This window comes from Vigna umbellata, chromosome 10, assembly GCF_029865625.1.
Source record: "Vigna umbellata cultivar VRB3 chromosome 10, Vumbellata_1.0, whole genome shotgun sequence".
Taxonomy (NCBI): Eukaryota; Viridiplantae; Streptophyta; class Magnoliopsida; order Fabales; family Fabaceae; genus Vigna; species Vigna umbellata.
The window spans coordinates 2,282,013-2,301,280 of record NC_142174.1 but is presented as its reverse complement, the minus strand read 5'-3'; the positions used below and the strand labels follow the sequence as shown (position 1 = coordinate 2,301,280).

At 40.3% G+C, this 19,268-nt stretch overlaps 1 protein-coding gene across 1 annotated transcript in view; it reads right to left on the bottom strand.

The window, feature by feature from the left end:
* Positions 1-15,773, bottom strand: part of LOC148191617 (uncharacterized) — a 28,934-nt gene extending 13,161 nt beyond the window's left edge. Inside the window, exons 1-4 of the mRNA XM_088100617.1 lie at positions 15,068-15,773; positions 14,606-15,022; positions 13,935-14,296; positions 12,831-13,727 (exon numbers count right to left, since the gene is read on the bottom strand). Coding sequence (XP_087956743.1) covers positions 12,831-13,727; positions 13,935-14,296; positions 14,606-15,022; positions 15,068-15,773 — 2,382 coding nt within the window. The remainder of the gene's footprint in view (positions 1-12,830; positions 13,728-13,934; positions 14,297-14,605; positions 15,023-15,067) is intronic.
* Positions 15,774-19,268: the final 3,495 nt, after the last annotated feature.

Genomic DNA, 19,268 nt, shown 5'->3' with positions numbered 1-19,268 from the left:
CACCTTTGCAAGCTAGCTGGGGTGGACACTTCTGTTCCACCATTTGAGAGGCCAAGAAAAGCTATAGATGAGGCCTATTACAGACAGTACTGTGGAGGTGAGGAGGCAGCCCAGCCAGTGCCACCCCGCCAGGCTCGTAGAGAGAGAAGGCCAGCACAGAGCAGGACTTCTGCTGATACTCATGAGGCAGAACCATTCCAGATGAGGGACATGTATATGTCTCTTATAGGTGCTCAGTTGCAGTCCATCCACAGAGGGCAGGTGGCCACGGCTGAGATGATAGTGGGGATGTATGATACCCCTCCAGCACACAGGTGGACTATGGATGAATTCCATAATGTGGTAGCTTGGCCAGAAGAACCAGTATATGGAGGAGCTGGAGCAGCTGAAGCTTCAGCCAGAGATATGGAGGAAGATGAAGAAGAGGAGGAGGATGCATTTGATGAAGATGATGATGAAGAGGAAGAGGAAGATACAGAGAGCTCGGACTGATGAGGAGCTGAGATAGCATTTACTGATGAATGCTATCATATGATTATGCTTTTGTGGTTTAAGTTTTCTGAACTTATTTGTTTTTGTTTTTAGATTAGGGTTTGATGTACTCTATTTGAAACCTGGTTTCTTGTGATGGTTTGCTATTAACTGTGATTGTGTGATAAGTAATGCTGAATGATGCTTATGATTAATTGATGTTGAGATGATGTGCACATTAAAATGCTTATATAGGTGATTCACAAGCTTTGTGAACAAATGTGTAATATCATGATTGTGATTGTGAAATTAAGCAGGATGTGCATGTCAAATGTGAATGAGCTTATATGTGAGGTTTTGAGCTCCAGAGTTGTTATTGTTGAATGCTATTACTTTGAAAGCATGAATGACTTTGCCCAGGTTTTCTATGATTGAATCAATTGCTTGTTTTGCATCATATGATCAAAGGCCGTGTTTTTGAAACCCTTTTTATTGGCCAAATTCATAAAGTTAGCCTTCTAAAAGAGAACACGTTGTGTTCTATCCTTTAAACCCTTAGCCTTAAATATACACTGAACACCCTTGATTGAAAATCTTTACCTTGAGTTAAGTAGAAGATCTTGTGTGGTATTGTTAAATGTTCAAGTTTGGGGTTATTGGGGAAACATGAAAAAGGAAAAAGCATTGAGCTAAGAGCTAAAAAGTAAGAATATGCAAAGAAAAGAGAAGAAAAAGAAGCAAAGCTCAATGCAAATGCAAAAGCAAAGGCAAAAGAAAGTTGGGAATGAATAAGAAGATTGTGTTGTTATGATTCTCTTAACTCAAGGATTTTGTGATCCAGAAAAAAACAATTTTCTTGTTAGCCCAGCCACATTATAAGCCATTGAAAAGTCCTTGTGATGATGCATGCTTGTGAATGTATTTGATTGTGGTTAAATGAAAGGCAAAGTTGATTCATGTGACATTGTGATAGTGGAGTGAATGAGTGAAACACTTTACCTCTTATACACTTGTGTGTTGAGTGAAACACTTTACCTAGTGAGGAAATATTCCATAAGCACATGAACATCCATGCTTAATTGATTGATCATTCATGAAAAATAGCATTTGTTGGAATTTAAATGACTTTGTGAACACTAAAGCATGAGCACATCTTGATTGAACTCTTGGTCATAAGTTTGAGTGAAGTTATTACTTATCTTGAAAGAGAGGATTTTTGAATGAGTGAACCATCATATGAATTGGTTGGAGATGGAGTTACATTTTGTTTGCTTGAGGACAAGCAAAGTTCTAAGTTTGGGGTTGTGATAACAGTTGAAAAACTGTTATTTTCATGCTTAAAAGTGATACTAAAAGCAACCTTTAGACTTAGAAACTAGCTTGAAATCATGCATTTTGTTTATATTTTCAGAAATAAGAGAGCTGGACAGGTTTATGCTTGATTTAAGTGTTTTTGTGCAGGTTTTGAGGTGAATTTGGTGAAAGAAGTGAAGAATAAGAGAGAGGACATTAGAAAAGACAAGAAAGAGTGCAAAAAGGAGAAGTCGAAGGCACCGCTCAGCGGCAAACTACCGCTGAGCGGCACTCAAGAGGTGACGTTGGAACCGCTGAGGGGCAAAATGGCCGCTGAGGGGAAGAAAGAAGACGCGTAACCACCGCTGAGCGGTAAATGGCGCTGAGCGGCACTTTTTGGGCTTGGACTTTTATAATCTTTTGTAACTCTAGATTAGTATTTAAGGGCTTGCACGTCCTTTAGTTAGTATCTTTGGCAGAAACGAGGCAAACACTCTCTCTTTCACCCCTTTGAAGGAGGATCTTGGATGCTCAGGCTACCTCTTCACCTTTATTGGGTTTATTCTTTCATACTTTCATTGTTATTCATCTAGGTTCACCATGAATATGGTGAACTAAACCTTGTATGTTTGTTGGGGAATCAATGTAATCTCTTGAAGCTCTCATATATGGATTTGTTGAATACATCTTTGAATTAAGACATATGCTTTCTTTTCATCATTAGTTAGGGTTTTTCCTCTTTGCTCAATGCTTGCATTGTTTAACTCATTCTAATGCATGATTATTGGTTTTGTTGATACGGACACGTACGGGGAAATCTAGATCCGGGGAATTTCTCCCAATATTTTACTGACAACATTATATTGGTTGCCTTAAGCTCCTGCACTCATGAACTAATCATTAGGAATGCTAGGAATTGTATGAACTATTTGATTAGGGAGAAGCCATCTAGAATGGTACATTAGAGAGTGGCATTAACAATGATGATTTGAAAGAGGAATTCCTAAAATATATGAGAGTGGATGAGATGAAATTGACCCCCAACAACATATTCATTCATTTAATCCATTGAAAGTGTTTATCTTATGTCTTTGCCATTGATCAATTCATGCATACATGTTTATTTTCGTCTTGCATATTAAAATTTCAATCATTGTTTTCTTAAGTCTTAGCTAATCAAGAAATCACATAACTAAACTAGGCCGTGAGTCCTTTGGGAAGAACGATACTTGGTCTTACCAAGTTTTATTACTTGAACGATTCGGTCATACTTGCCGATTGTGAAACAAGTTTGTGACATCATATTTTGGTGCTTACAAATTTGTCCATCATCCCCACTATCATCTCAGCCGTGGCCACCTGCCCTCTGTGGATGGACTGCAACTGAGCACCTATAAGAGACATATACATGTCCCTCATCTGGAATGGTTCTGCCTCATGAGTATCAGCAGAAGTCCTGTTCTGTGCTGGCCTTCTCTCTCTACGAGCCTGGCGTGGTGGCACTGGCTGGGCTGCCTCCTCACCTCCACAGTACTGTCTGTAATAGGCCTCATCTATAGCTTTTCTTGGTCTCTCAAATGGTGGAACAGAAGTGTCCACCCCAGCTAGCTTGCAAAGGTGAGTGATCAAAGAAGGATGTCCCAGTGGTGCTTTGTTGTTTGAGGTGTTAGCACACACACTAATCTCATCAGCTATCACCTGCCCAATATTAACATTCAAGTTTCTGATAACACAGTAGATGAAGAGTGCCCTGCTGAGAGTAATATCTGACACATGTGAACATGGCTGAATGTTGGCATGAGAAAATGCCATCCAATACTTTGCAAGAGGAGTCAAATCTGTCCTCCTAATATTAACCACTGAGCCAGATCTATTCCTTTGGAAGTGTCCTCCAGGTATGCACAATACTCTCTCAACATCCTCAAAGTCAGCACCTTCCTCCATGCTAAGAGCAAACTGGCATTGCTCACCAGCCCACACAGTATCCAGAAAGTTATTGATGGAGTCAGGATCATACCTGATAACATGGCCTCTAACATAGCCCAAATAATTCTCAGCTGGATAATCACCAATCTTCTTTGCATTGGTGTAAAATTCTTTCACCACAGCTATGTTGGCAGGTGATGGATAAGTGGCTAGCTTCCCCCAATCATTCCCTAACACTTGCTCTCCAAATTGAGGAGCAAAGTTAGGTATCATTCCAACCTTTCTCTCCATTAGAAGTCTCCTGTCCTGAACCACCCTAAAGTGCTTCTCATGTTTCCTAGAGAGGAACCTGCCATTATGGGCCTGCTCTGGTTCCTTTTCCTTTCTCTTGGTTGCCATGGTTTTCAATCTCTTTCCTGAAGAGGATGCCATTCCTGCATTCAAACATAAATCCAAAACCACAGAACATGATGTTAATCATTAGTAAACACAAAACAAAACTCCTTTTGAAGCTAAACCACCGCTGAGGGCCAGAATTTCCCCTCAGCGCCACCAGTGCCACATTCAAACACGCAACAAACCAGAAAAAGCAAATCTGGCAGAGTGCCGCTCAGCGGTAAATGCCGCTCAGCGGTGATCTGCAGATTTTTGCAAATCTCGTTTTTAAACTGTCCTAACTCCACCCAAATGCAATTTTCAGTTTTCCAGTTCATAATCAAGCAGTTTAATCGGTTCAAACATCAAATATATCATCAAATCATGCATAGAAATCAAAACCCCTAAATATTCATGCTTTGACAATCACAGTCAATTTCAAGAACCCTAGAATGAACAAAATGCATTTTACTTACTTGGGTGGAGATGCTAGATGATATGAGAATGCCTTCAAACTAGAATGCTCTCTTCCAACCCCAAACTTTGATGGCACACTAGTGAAAAATGAGTGAAAGAGAGATTTTCTAAAGAGGGAAGAGTGAAAAGATGTGGAAAACCTAAAAGAATGTGTGTGGAAGTGTTTGTGCAGAGAGAAGCCAGAAAATAAACCCTTAAAACGCAGCTTGGGGTATAAAAATACCCTAATGGGCTCGGGTCCCGCTAAGGGGAACTTAAGCCCCTCTGCGATAGTACCGCTCAGCGGTAATTGCCGCTCAGCGGCACTTTCGTGAAGTGCTCCCCTCCTTCTTTTCTTGACCTACGTGCCTTCCCTACATGTCTCTCATAGGTTCCCTGCAATTCAATGTTAAAAATGCTTATGCAAATCCTAACTAAAAATAAACAAACAAAAACAATCAATCAACTGGGTTGCCTCCCAGGTAGCGCTTGTTTAACGTCACGAGCCTGACCCAAAATCCACCAACACCCATCAGTAGGTGTTTCAAACTTACCAGCACCCATCAGTAGGTGCAAAATCTATCCACCAACACCCATCAGTAGGTGTTACAAACTTAGTATCCTTCAGTAGATACTTAATCACCTAGCATCCTTCAGTAGATGCTAGATCCAACAAAATAATGTCCAGAATAATGTTCACAAATTATAAATTACAAAACCAAATCAAAAGTTTGTAAATCCACTGGGTTGCCTCCCAGCAAGCGCTTCTTTAACGTCATTAGCTTGACCCAGTAAAGCTCAGGTTCCTTCTTCTTTTTCTTCTTTCTACTGAACTTCTTCAGAAATTTGATCAAACCAGGAACCTGTTGCAATGTCTCAATCATAGGAACTTTAATCTCCAATTTCTTGAAGATTTCCATAAAGCACTTGAATTTCTTTTCCTTCCTATGATTCTTCTTTAGATGAGGATGTGATTTTTCATATGATTTCTTCTTCTTTTCTCTCATCTTCTTTTTCTTACGCTTTCTCTCCCCAAATTTTCTCTTTTTCTTTTCTTTTATTTTTTTCTTCCCTTCTCTTCTTCTCCTCAACTTCTTTATTTTCACACAAATTTTCTTTCTCTCTTCTCTCTCAACCACTTCTTTTTCTTTTTCTTCATCTTTATCTTTCTCACTCAACTCTTCTTTCTCTTTTCTCTCTACCCTTTCCTCATCTCCCTCTAATTTTTCCTCATCAAGAATCTTGTCACTTTCAGTGATAATGACTTGCCCTTCCTCCTTAAGGTTAACATCAGTATTAACATCATCATTTAATATCTGACTAATGAGACGAAGTTGCATCTCCATTCTTTTACATGATTCTTCAATGCTTTTCTGAGTAGAGTCGGAATTTTTCAAAAATTGTTGAAGGGTGTCCTCCAACCTATCCAAACTTCCTGATAGAAAGGGTTGTTGCTGCCATTGTTGTTGTGGTTGGTTCTCAAATTGTCCAGCAGCTTGCCAAAATTGGCTTTGATCCATGCTTGAGTGAGGTTCCCACCATTGGTTGAGATTACTTTGGTAGAATTGAGTGCCCCTATAGTTAAACTCTTGACCAAATTGCATTCTGCAGACATTAGGCACAAAACCCTAAAAACAATTGTTAGCACAAAAAGATAGAGAAAAGAAAAAAAATCAAAGGATATAATTGAAAAGATAAGAAGATAGGAAATAAAAACAGAAAAATAAAAACATAAAATAAAATAAAATAAAATAAAATATAATCTAATCAAATAAAATAAAATCAAATAAAAACCGAAAAATAAAAAAACAGAAAATAAAAATAGAAAACAGAAAAACAGAAAACAGAAAAAATAAAATAAAATCAAATAAAATACAAACTGAAAAATATAAACAGAAAAATAAAATAAAATAAAAATTCGAAATTAAAATAAAATCTAATCTAAAAAGATAAAAATAAAATCTAACCTAAAGGATAAAAATAAAATCTAAAAAGATAAAATAATAAAAACAGAAAAAATAAAAACAGAAATTCAAAATTAAAGTCAAAGATAATCAATAATCACACAAATTAACTAGTTAAACCATGAATCCCCGGCAACGGCGCCAAAAACTTGATGGACAAATTTGTAAGCACCAAAATATGATGTCACAAACTTGTTTCACAATCGGCAAGTATGACCGAATCGTTCAAGTAATAAAACTTGGTAAGACCAAGTATCGTTCTTCCCAAAGGACTCACGGCCTAGTTTAGTTATGTGATTTCTTGATTAGCTAAGACTTAAGAAAACAATAATTGAAATTTTAATATGCAAGACGAAAATAAACATGTATGCATGAATTGATCAATGGCAAAAACAAAAGATAAACACTTTCAATGGAATATATGAATGAATATGTTGTTGGGGGTCAATTTCATCTCATCCACTCTCATATATTTTAGGAATTCAACATTCAAATCATCATTGTTAATGCCACTCTCTAATGTACCATTCTAGATGGCTTCTCCCTAATCAAATAGTTCATACAATTCCTAGCATTCCTAATGATTAGTTCATGAGTGCAGGAGCTTAAAGGCAACCAATATAATATTGTCAGTATAATATTGGGAGAAATTCCCCGGATCTAGATTTCCCCGTACGTGTCCGTATCAACAAAACCAATAATCATGCATTAGAATGAGTTAAACAATGCAAGCATTGAGCAAAGAGGAAAAACCCTAACTAATGATGAAAGAAAGCATATGTCTTAATTCAAAGATGTACTCAACAGATTCCATATATGAGAGCTTCAAGAGATTACATTGATTCCCCAACAAACATACAAGGTTTAGTTCACCATATTCATGGTGAACCTAGATGAATAACAATGAAAGTATGAAAGAATAAACCCAATAAAGTGGAAGAGGTAGCCTGAGCATCCAAGATCCTCCTTCAAAAGGGTGAAAGAGAGAGTGTTTGCCTCGTTTCTGCCAAAGATACTAACTATAGGACGTGCAAGCCCTTATATACTAATCTAGAGTTACAACAGATTACAAAAGTCCAAGCCCAAAAAGTGCCGCTCAGCGCCATTTACCGCTCAGCGGTGGTTACGCGTCTTCTTTCTTCCCCTCAGCGGCCATTTGCCCCTCAGCGGTTCCAACGCCACCTCTTGAGTGCCGCTCAGCGGTAGTTTGCCGCTGAGCGGTGCCTTCGACTTCTCTTTTTGCACTCTTTCTTGTCTTTTCTAATGTCCTCTCCCTCATTCTTCACTTCTTTCACCAAATTCACCTCAAAACCTGCACAAAAACACTCAAATCAAGCATAAACCTATCCAGCTCTCTTATTTCTGAAAATATAAACAAAATGCATGATTTCAAGCTAGTTTCTAAGTCTAAAGATTGCTTTTAGTATCACTTTTAAGCATGAAAATAACAGTTTTTCAACTGTTATCAGGCACGTAGGTCAAGAAAAGAAGGAGAAGGGCACATCACGAAAGTGCCGCTGAGCGGCAATTACCGCTGAGCGGTACTATCGCAGATGGGCTTAAGTTCCCCTTAGCGGAACCCGAGCCCATTGGGGTATTTTTAAACCCTAAGCTGCGCGTTTTTATATTCTTTCAAGCTCTTCTCTGCACTAAGACTCCCACATATCTCCTCTTAGGTTTCCCACATCTTTTTACTCTTCCCTCTTTAGAAAATTTCTCTTCCACTCACTTTTACACTAGTGTGCTATCAAAGTTTGGGGTTGGAAGAGAGCATTCTAGTTTGGAAGCATTCTCATATCATCTAGCATCTCCACCCAAGTAAGTAAAATGCATTTTGTTCATTCTAGGGTTCTTGAAATTGACTGTGATTGTCAAAGCATGAATATTTAGGGGTTTTGATTTCTATGCATGATTTGATGATATATTTGATGTTTGAACCGATTAAACTGCTTGATTATGAACTGGAAAACTGAAAATTGCATTTGGGTGGAGTTAGGACAGTTTAAAAACGAGATTTGCAAAAATCTGCAGATCACCGCTGAGCGGCATTTACCGCTGAGCGGCACTCTGCCAGATTTGCTTTTTCTGGTTTGTTGCGTGTTTGAATGTGGCACTGGTGGCGCTGAGGGGAAATTCTGGCCCTCAGCGGTGGTTTAGCTTCAAAAGGAGTTTTGTTTTGTGTTTACTAATGATTAACATCATGTTCTGTGGTTTTGGATTTATGTTTGAATGCAGGAATGGCATCCTCTTCAGGAAAGAGATTGAAAACCATGGCAACCAAGAGAAAGGAAAAGGAACCAGAGCAGCCCCATAATGGCAGGTTCCTCTCTAGGAAACATGAGAAGCACTTTAGGGTGGTTCAGGACAGGAGACTTCTAATGGAGAGAAAGGTTGGAATGATACCTAACTTTGCTCCTCAATTTGGAGAGCAAGTGTTAGGGAATGATTGGGGGAAGCTAGCCACTTATCCATCACCTGCCAACATAGCTGTGGTGAAAGAATTCTACACCAATGCAAAGAAGATTGGTGATTATCCAGCTGAGAATTATTTGGGCTATGTTAGAGGCCATGCTATCAGGTATGATCCTGACTCCATCAATAACTTTCTGGATACTGTGTGGGCTGGTGAGCAATGCCAGTTTGCTCTTAGCATGGAGGAAGGTGCTGACTTTGAGGATGTTGAGAGAGTATTGTGCATACCTGGAGGACACTTCCAAAGGAATAGATCTGGCTCAGTGGTTAATATTAGGAGGACAGATTTGACTCCTCTTGCAAAGTATTGGATGGCATTTTCTCATGCCAACATTCAGCCATGTTCACATGTGTCAGATATTACTCTCAGCAGGGCACTCTTCATCTACTGTGCTATCAGAAACTTGAATGTTAATATTGGGCAGGTGATAGCTGATGAGATTAGTGTGTGTGCTAACACCTCAAACAACAAAGCACCACTGGGACATCCTTCTTTGATCACTCACCTTTGCAAGCTAGCTGGGGTGGACACTTCTGTTCCACCATTTGAGAGGCCAAGAAAAGCTATAGATGAGGCCTATTACAGACAGTACTGTGGAGGTGAGGAGGCAGCCCAGCCAGTGCCACCACGCCAGGCTCGTAGAGAGAGAAGGCCAGCACAGAGCAGGACTTCTGCTGATACTCATGAGGCAGAACCATTCCAGATGAGGGACATGTATATGTCTCTTATAGGTGCTCAGTTGCAGTCCATCCACAGAGGGCAGGTGGCCACGGCTGAGATGATAGTGGGGATGTATGATACCCCTCCAGCACACAGGTGGACTATGGATGAATTCCATAATGTGGTAGCTTGGCCAGAAGAACCATGGCATGGAGGAGCTGAAGCAGCTGAAGCTTCAGCCCGAGACATGGATGAAGATGAAGCTGAGGAGGAGGACGCATTTGATGAAGATGATGATGAAGAGGAAGAAGAAGATACAGAGAGCTCGGACTGATGAGGAGCTGAGATAGCATTTACTGATGAATGCTATCATATGATTATGCTTTTGTGGTTTAAGTTTTCTGAACTTATTTGTTTTTGTTTTTAGATTAGGGTTTGATGTACTCTATTGAACACCTGGTTCCTTATGATGGTTTGCTATTAACTGTGATTGTGTGATAAGTAATGATTGAATGATGCTTATTGATTGATTAATGTTGAGATGATGTGCACATTAAAATGCTTATACAGGTGATTCACAAGCTTTGTGAACAAATGCATAATATCATGATTGTGATTGTGAAATTAAGCAGGATGTGCATGTCAAATGTGAATGAGCTTATATGTGAGGTTTTGAGCTCCAGAGTTGTTATTGTTGAATGCTGTTACTTTGAAAGCATGAATGACTTTGCCCAGGTTTTCTATGATTGAATCAATTGCTTGTTTTGCATCATATGATCAAAGGCCGTGTTTTTGAAACCCTTTTTATTGGCCAAATTCATAAAGTTAGCCTTCTAAAAGAGAACACGTTGTGTTCTATCCTTTGAACCCTTAGCCTTAAATATACACTGAACACCCTTGATTGAAAATCTTTACCTTGAGTTAAGTAGAAGATCTTGTGTGGTATTGTTAAATGTTCAAGTTTGGGGTTATTGGGGAAACATGAAAAAGGAAAAAGCATTGAGCTAAGAGCTAAAAAGTAAGAATATGCAAAGAAAAGAAAAGAAAAAGAAGCAAAGCTCAATGCAAATGCAAAAGCAAAGGCAAAAGAAAGTTGGGAATGAATAAGAAGATTGTGTTGTTATGATTCTCTTAACTCAAGGATTTTGTGATCCAGAAAAACCAATTTTCTTGTTAGCCCAGCCACATTATAAGCCATTGAAAAGTCCTTGTGATGATGCATGCTTGTGAATGTATTTGATTGTGGTTAAATGAAAGGCAAAGTTGATTCATGTGACATTGTGATAGTGGAGTGAATGAGTGAAACACTTTACCTCTTATACACTTGTGTGTTGAGTGAAACACTTTACCTAGTGAGGAAATATTCCATAAGCACATGAACATCCATGCTTAATTGATTGATCATTCATGAAAAATAGCATTTGTTGGAATTTAAATGACTTTGTGAACACTAAAGCATGTGCACATCTTGATTGAACTCTTGGTCTTAAGTTTGAGTGAAGTTATTACTTATCTTGAAAAGAGGATTTTGAATGAGTGAACCATCATATGAATTGGTTGGAGATGGAGTTACATTTTATTTGCTTGAGGACAAGCAAAGTTCTAAGTTTGGGGTTGTGATAACAGTTGAAAAACTGTTATTTTCATGCTTAAAGTTGATACTAAAAGCAACCTTTAGACTTAGAAACTAGCTTGAAATCATGCCTTTTGTTTATATTTTCAGAAATAAGAGAGCTGGACAGGTTTATGCTTGATTTAAGTGTTCTTGTGCAGGTTTTGAGGTGAATTTGGTGAAAGAAGTGAAGAATAAGAGAGAGGACATTAGAAAAGACAAGAAAGAGTGCAAAAAGGAGAAGTCGAAGGCACCGCTCAGCGGCAAACTACCGCTGAGCGGCACTCAAGAGGTGACGTTGGAACCGCTGAGGGGCAAAATGGCCGCTGAGGGGAAGAAAGAAGACGCGCAATCACCGCTGAGCGGCACTTTTTGGGCTTGGACTTTTGTAATCTTTTGTAACTCTAGATTAGTATATAAGGGCTTGCACGTCCTATAGTTAGGCATCTTTGGCAGAAACGAGGAAAACACTCTCTCTTTCACCCCTTTGAAGGAGGATCTTGGATGCTCAGGCTACCTCTTCACCTTTATTGGGTTTATTCTTTCATACTTTCATTGTAATTCATCTAGGTTCACCATGAATATGGTGAACTAAACCTTGTATGTTTGTTGGGGAGTCAAAGTAATCTCTTGAAGCTCTAATATATGGATTTGTTGAGTACATCTTTGAATTAAGACATATGCTTTCTTTCATCATTAGTTAGGGTTTTTCCTCTTTGCTCAATGCTTGCATTGTTTAACTCATTCTAATGCATGATTATTGGTTTTGTTGATACGGACACGTACGGGGAAATCTAGATCCGGGGAATTTCTCCCAATATTATACTGACAATATTATATTGGTTGCCTTTAAGCTCCTGCACTCATGAACTAATCATTAGGAATGCTAGGAATTGTATGAACTATTTGATTAGGGAGAAGCCATCTAGAATGGTACATTAGAGAGTGGCATTAACAATGATGATTTGAATGTTGAATTCCTAAAATATATGAGAGTGGATGAGATGAAATTGACCCCCAACAACATATTCATTCATATATTTCCTTGAAAGTGTTTATCTTTTGTCTTTGTCATTGATCAATTCATGCATACATATTTAATTTTCGTCTTTGCATATTAAACTTCAATTATTGTGTTCTTAAGTCTTAGCTAATCAACAAATCACATAACTAAACTAGGCCGTGAGTCCTTTGGGAGAACGATACTTGGTCTTACCAAGTTTATTACTTGAAACGATTCGGTCATACTTGCCGATTGTGAAACAAGTTTGTGACATCATATTTTGGTGCTTACAAATTTGTCCATCAACGTCCGGCCCTGATAACGTAAGAAACCGTCCGTTCCAGTGTTAAACTCTTTGGCCGGATCCGTACCGAGGGCATTAAATATCTTCACTAACTCTTCATCCTCTCGTTGCTTCGTTCTGATCCGCTCAAACACGTCGCTGGATATTCTAAGGTTACAACACTTGATACTGTTCGACTCCAACTCGAATTGTAACCTTAGGTCTCTAAAGCTTTCCACCAAACTCAGCTCGCGCACCATCATGGACGACACATGCACCACTTTTCTGCTTAGAGCGTCCGCTACCACGTTCGCCCTTCCTGGATGGTAGAGTAGCTCGAAATCATAATCCTTCAAGAACTCAAGCCACCTCCTCTGCCTCATATTCAACTCCTTCTGATCAAAGAGGTACTTGAGACTCTTGTGATCACTGAAAACTTGGAAAGTAGGTCCGTACAAGTAATGTCTCCAAATCTTCAATGCAAAAACGACCGCTGCTAACTCCAGGTCGTGCGTTGGGTAGTTCTTCTCGTGAATTTTCAATTGTCGAGAGGCGTACGCCACTGCTCGTCTCTCTTGCATCAGCACACAGCCCAAACCTAGATGAGAGGCATTGCAATAGACTTCGAATGGTTTGGCAGTGTCTGGAATCGCTAAAACCGGAGCGCTCGTCAACCTCCGCTTAAGCTCCTGGAAACTCTCTTCACACCGATCGGTCCAAGCGAACGGGTGATCCTTGCGCGTGAGCTGTGTTAGTGGTGCTACTATCTTGGAAAATCCTTCAATGAAGCGTCGATAGTAGCCCGCGAGACCAACGAAACTCCTTACTTCCGTGACCGAACGCGGACTTTCCCATTCCATAACTGCTCGTACCTTTGCCGGGTCCACAGAGATTCCTTCAGCCGACACAACGTGTCCCAAGAACTGTACACCTTTCATCCAAAATTCACACTTTGATAACTTGGCGTACAGTTCCTTCTCCCTCAACACGCCAAGTACAAACCGCAAGTGTTCTTCATGCTCTTCATGGCTCTTGGAGTAAATCAGGATATCATCAATGAAGACCACTACAAACTTGTCCAGATATGGTCGGAATATCCTGTTCATGTAGTCCATGAAGATTGCTGGCGCGTTCGTCACACCAAACGGCATCACTACATATTCGTAGTGTCCATAACGAGACCTGAAAGCAGTCTTCTGGATGTCGCTCTCCTTCACCCTAATCTGATGATATCCCGAACGCAAATCAATCTTAGAAAACACCGTCGCCCCATGCAGTTGATCCAATAAATCATCTATCCTTGGCAGCGGGTACTTATTCTTGATGGTCAGCTTGTTCAATTGTCTGTAGTCTATACATAACCGAGAGCTGCCATCCTTCTTTTTCACCAAGAGCACAGGCGCTCCCCATGGTGATACGCTCGGCCTGATAAAGTTCTTCTCCATTAGCTCTTCAATCTGCTTTTTGAGTTCAACCAGTTCTGCAGGCGCCATCCGATATGGTTGAACAGAGATAGGTGCTGCTGTCGTCACCAAGTCAATAGTGAATTCAATTTCACGAACCGGAGGCAGTCCAGGGATATCTTCCGGAAAAACATCAGGGAATTCGTCCACTACCTTGGACGATCGTTCCTCATTCGCATTCACAACTCCACTGTCTTCGTGCGTCATGATGAGGAAACAGCTGGCGCCTTCCATAATATCTTCCTTCAGCTGACCGAACGTCACTGAAAGAACTTCCTCTACTTCACCAGGAAAGATTAATTTCTTCGCTCCACAATCTATGAGAATGCGATTGGTATTCAGCCAATCCATTCCCAAAATTACCTCTAATTCTTTTAGAGGCAAACATATGAGGTTCACCTTGTATCTATGCCCTTCTACCTCAATAGGACATCTAACACACACAGTAGATGTCCTGATCTCACCAGCTGCTGGGGTCGACACCACCAGATCAAAATGCATCTCGCTCTCAGCTATTCCCAACTTATCAACGCACGCCTTCGAGATGAAGGAGTGTGTCGCCCCCGAATCAAACAACACACAACATTGCTTTCCATAAATCAAGCAGGTACTGGTGATGAGCGTACCTGAACTCGCTGCTTCCGCTCCAGTAATGGCATACACACGCCCGACAGCTTGGGCTCGACCACCTCTCCCTTGTTGGTTCCTTCCAGCGTTCGGCGGCCTCATAACAGCGCGTCCGCCCATATTGCATTCACTCTCCAGATGTCCATTTCTTCTACATCGAGTGCAGAATTTACCTCCCATCAGCTGTGGGCAGGAAGAACGGTAGTGTGGTCCCCCACACTGGAAACAAGTTACGTTCACCTGTCCAGACTGTCCGACAGGAACGATTGCTTGTGATCCGCCTGCATGAGATGGTTGACTAGGACGAGCGTACGGAGTCCTCCTCTGGACCATACCACCCCTGGACACTATCGGTCCCCTACTCACTTGTTGCTGTTTCTTATGTCGTTCAGCTTCCGCCATGTTCTTCTCCAACACTTTGGCCCTCTCAACCATGGCAGGAAACGTTCTTATGCACAAACTTGAAATCATAACTTTCAAATCACTCCTTAGGCCGTTCTCAAACTTCCGACATTGCCACTCTTCACTGGTGGCCATAGTATTGAACCTCACCAAGTGCTTGAACTTATTTGTATATTCTGAAACCGACATTCCCCCTTGCACCAGCTGCAAAAATTCCACTTCTTTGGAAAAACGGACGCTATCCGGGAAGTACTCCTCATAGAATTTGCTTCTGAAAACTTCCCAAGTAACAGGTCTGTGAGCGTCCGTCAGTATAGCTTTCGCGTTCGACCACCAATGGCTTGCTTCTCCAGTAAGCAAATACTCCGTGAAAGCCAAACGATTCTCATCTGGACACCTCTTAGCATTGTAAATCCGTTCCATATCCTGCAGCCACTGATCCGCCTCATCCGGAAGACCCTTCCCACTAAACTTGGCCGGATGGTGTTGAAGAAAATTTTCCAAACTCCACTCGGTATGATGAACAGCATTGGAAGAGGACGCTCCCGTCGTGCCTCTGGTGGCGGCAATGAGTTCCATTAATTGTCTCTGAGTAGCTTCGGAGTTCTCGCGTGCGGCCTCAAGACTTCTTAAAGCAGCTGCGTTCTGCTCCATTAGTGTAGCATTTTGTTGTTGCAACCGTTCGATCACGGTTTCCAACAATCTGGCACTATCGGTCGTATCCGACCCATTGGGTGGTGGAGGAGGAGGAAGTCTAGGCGCCATTTGTTCTCTGAGCCAGAGAAAACGAACGTTAGTGATGTGTAAGAGTTAAAACAATAACTCACCAAACATATAATAAGCACACAGCAAAAACACAGTGCACTCATATCCTACAGTGTCCTTTTTATAGAACAAAACTGCTCTGATACCACTAATGTAACATCCCAAAATATAGTGATAACCATAATCAGAATTAATTAAATTAATCATTAAAACAGTGCAGTCTTTACAAAAAGATAAGAGGTCTAAAACGTCGAACGTTTTAAAATACAAAAATGTAATGTAGCCGACGGTATCCAAATTCTCAGACTAAACAAAAATACTATCAGCTACTACATGTCGAGCACTCTAGGGCTCGACCTTAATCCCTACTTCAACCGGTTCAACATCTTCCGAAATTTCTTCTGCCAGCGCCTCTTCCAGCAGCTCACTTCCATCTGCTCCCATCCACATGGATGATCATCGCAAGGACAAGACGGACGTACAAAGACAATCGACAACACAAAGAAGAGAACACAGGGTAAGCTTATGTAATTTAATTCATACATTAAAGTATCAATTTAATCCAGTCAAACATACCAGAATGATTCAACATAAATAAATAAACAAATATCCAACAACTATTTCTAGACGGACCGTCCGGACTGTATGAATCTGTGTAGCTACAGGCGTCCTTGCACCCGAGTGGTGTAGCAACTGGGATACACTCGACAGCTGCCACTCGAGGTTAGTCCGTTCTTACGTCGCCCATGTTAACTTATGGACTAAGGACCTCCTGCCATTCCCACACATGTTAACTTATGTTCTGCTGCCATAAGGTGGGTTGCTGTTGCTGCTGCTTAAATTGACCAGCTTGCCCAGTTTGTCCTTGACCAGTACTTGGGTGTGGTTTCCACCCTTGATTGTGGTTCCCTTGACGGTATTGATTGGTCATGTAGTTTACATCCTCTACGGCATCTGCTGGAAAGGCACATTGACCATTGATATGGTCGCCTCCACATAATTCACACAACTGAGATTGTACCTGTGCAGTAGTTTTAAACTCTTTAGGCAATTGTGCAAGTGTTTTCGTAAGAGTCTCCAATTGTTGAGTTAGAATTTTATTTTGAGCTAGCAAGGCATCATTTGTCTGTAATTGTGGAACTCCTTTCTGTTGCATAGGAGCTCCTCTTTCACTGTTGAGCTCATTATCACTAGTAGCCATATTCTCAATAATTTATGTTGCTTCCTCTGGAGTTTTCCATTTAATGTTTCATCCTACTGAGGCATCAAGCATCATCTTGGTTTGTGAACCAAGACCTCCAAGGAAGGTAAGGACTACTTCCACTTCATCGAATCCATGCGTGAGTGTTTTTCGTAGCAAGCTTTTGTATCTATCCCATGCATGTCCCAGTGATTCTTCCATGCCCTGCCTGAATGAAGAAATCTCTTGCTTGCCTTTGTTCACCTTTGATTGTGGGAAGTATTTATTTAGAAACTTTGTTACCACTGCTTCCCACTCTGTGAAACTTCCCTCTGGAAAAGAGTTTAACCAAAGCTTAGCATTGCCTCCTAATGAGAAAGGAAACAAGCTAAGTTTGATCGCTTCATCTGGCACCCCATTGATTTTCACTGTGTTGCAAATCTCATTAAATGTAGTGAGGTGCTCATATGGGCTTTCATGAGATAACCCATTGAATTGATTGCTCTTCACCAGTTGGATCAACGCTGGTTTGACCTCCATGTTAGCTGCATTGACTCTAGGTCTAGCTATACTGTTAAAGTGCTGAGGTCCAGCTGTATTAGTGTAATCATCAAGAGTTCTTCTGATATTGTTGTTCTCCATATTTTCTGTGCTGTGGTCAGAACCTTGTGGTGATGGTTGCAACAGAGTTTCCGGAGGAGGGAAAAGTTCTCTAGAGGTTCGGATTCTTCTCCTCCGTCTACTCTCGTCTAAACCTTCAAGAAGAGGTTCTGCAGTTATCTTGCTCCTAGTTCGAATTGCCTTCTGCATACACAAGAAAACAAAACCCTAGAATATTTGGTTAGCACAAAAAGATATAAGAGAAGATATAAGATTCAGAGAATAAAATAAAATAAAATAAAATAAAAACCGAAAAAAAAAACAGAAAATAAAAACAGAAATTCAAAATTAAAGTCAAAGATAATCAATAATCACACAAATTAACCAGTTAAACCACGAGTCCCCGGCAACGGCGCCAAAAACTTGATGACAAATTTATGAACACCGAAATACGGCGCCACAAACTTGTTGAACAATCGGCAAGTATGACCGAATCGTTTCAAGTAATAAACTCGGTAAGACCAAGTATCGTTCTCCCAAAGGACTCACGGCCTAGTTTAGTTATGTGATTCGTTGATTATTTAAGACTTAAGAACGAAATAATTGGAGTTTACTATGCAAAAGACGAAAAAATAAACATGTATGCATGAGGTTGATCAATGGCTAAAACAAAATACAAACACTTTCAATGGAATATATGGATGAGTATGTTGTTGGGGTTTATCAATTTCATCTTATCCACTCTCATATATTTTAGGAATTCAACATTCTTTTCATCATTGTTAATGCCACTCTCTAAATTACCTTGCAAGAAGGCCTATCCCTAATTACGAGTTCATACAATTCCTAGCATTCCTAATAATTAGTTCTTCGAGTGCAGGAGCTTAATGACAACCAATATACTATTGGGAGAAATTCCCCGGATCTAGACATCCCCGTACGTTCCCATATCGACAAAATCAATAATCATGCATTGAATGAGTTAAACAAAGCAAGCATTGAGCAAAGAGGAAAAACCCTAACTAATGATGAAAGAAAGCAAAGGTCTTAAATATAAGATATAAACACAAATTCCATATATGACAGAAGGAAAGATAGAACCCTAGAAAGTTGAAGAGGTAGCCTGAGCATCCAAGATCCTCCTTCAAAGGGGTGGAAGAGAGAGTGTTTGCTTTGTTTCTGCCAAAGATACAAACCCTAGGACGTCCTAAAGCTTATATACTATTCTAAAATTACAGAAAATTTAGGCCCAAGCCCATAAGTGTGCCGCTCAGCGGTAAAGTTCCGCTCAGCGATAAGTGCGTGAGTTGGTTTCTTCCCCTCAGCGGCCATTTTGCCCCTCAGCGGATCCACCATGGTCTCTTGAGTGCCGCTCAGCGGCACTTGCGGCTTCTCCTTTTGCACTTTTTGGTGTGTTTTCTGATTCCATCTCTCTCCTTCTTCACTTATTTCACTAAATTCACCTTAAAACCTGCACAAAAACACTGAAATCAAGCATAAACCTGTCCAGCTCTCTTATTTATGAAAATATGAATAAAAGAATGATTTCAAGCTAGTTTCTAAGTGTTAAAGGTTGCTTTTAGTATCAATTTTAAGCATGAAAATAACAGTTTTTCAAATGTTATCAGTATATGATGACTTAAGGCAAGGACCCATCACTAGAAGTATGGCTAGAAGAATTCAAGAAGAGCTTGAAGATATGGACACAACAGGAC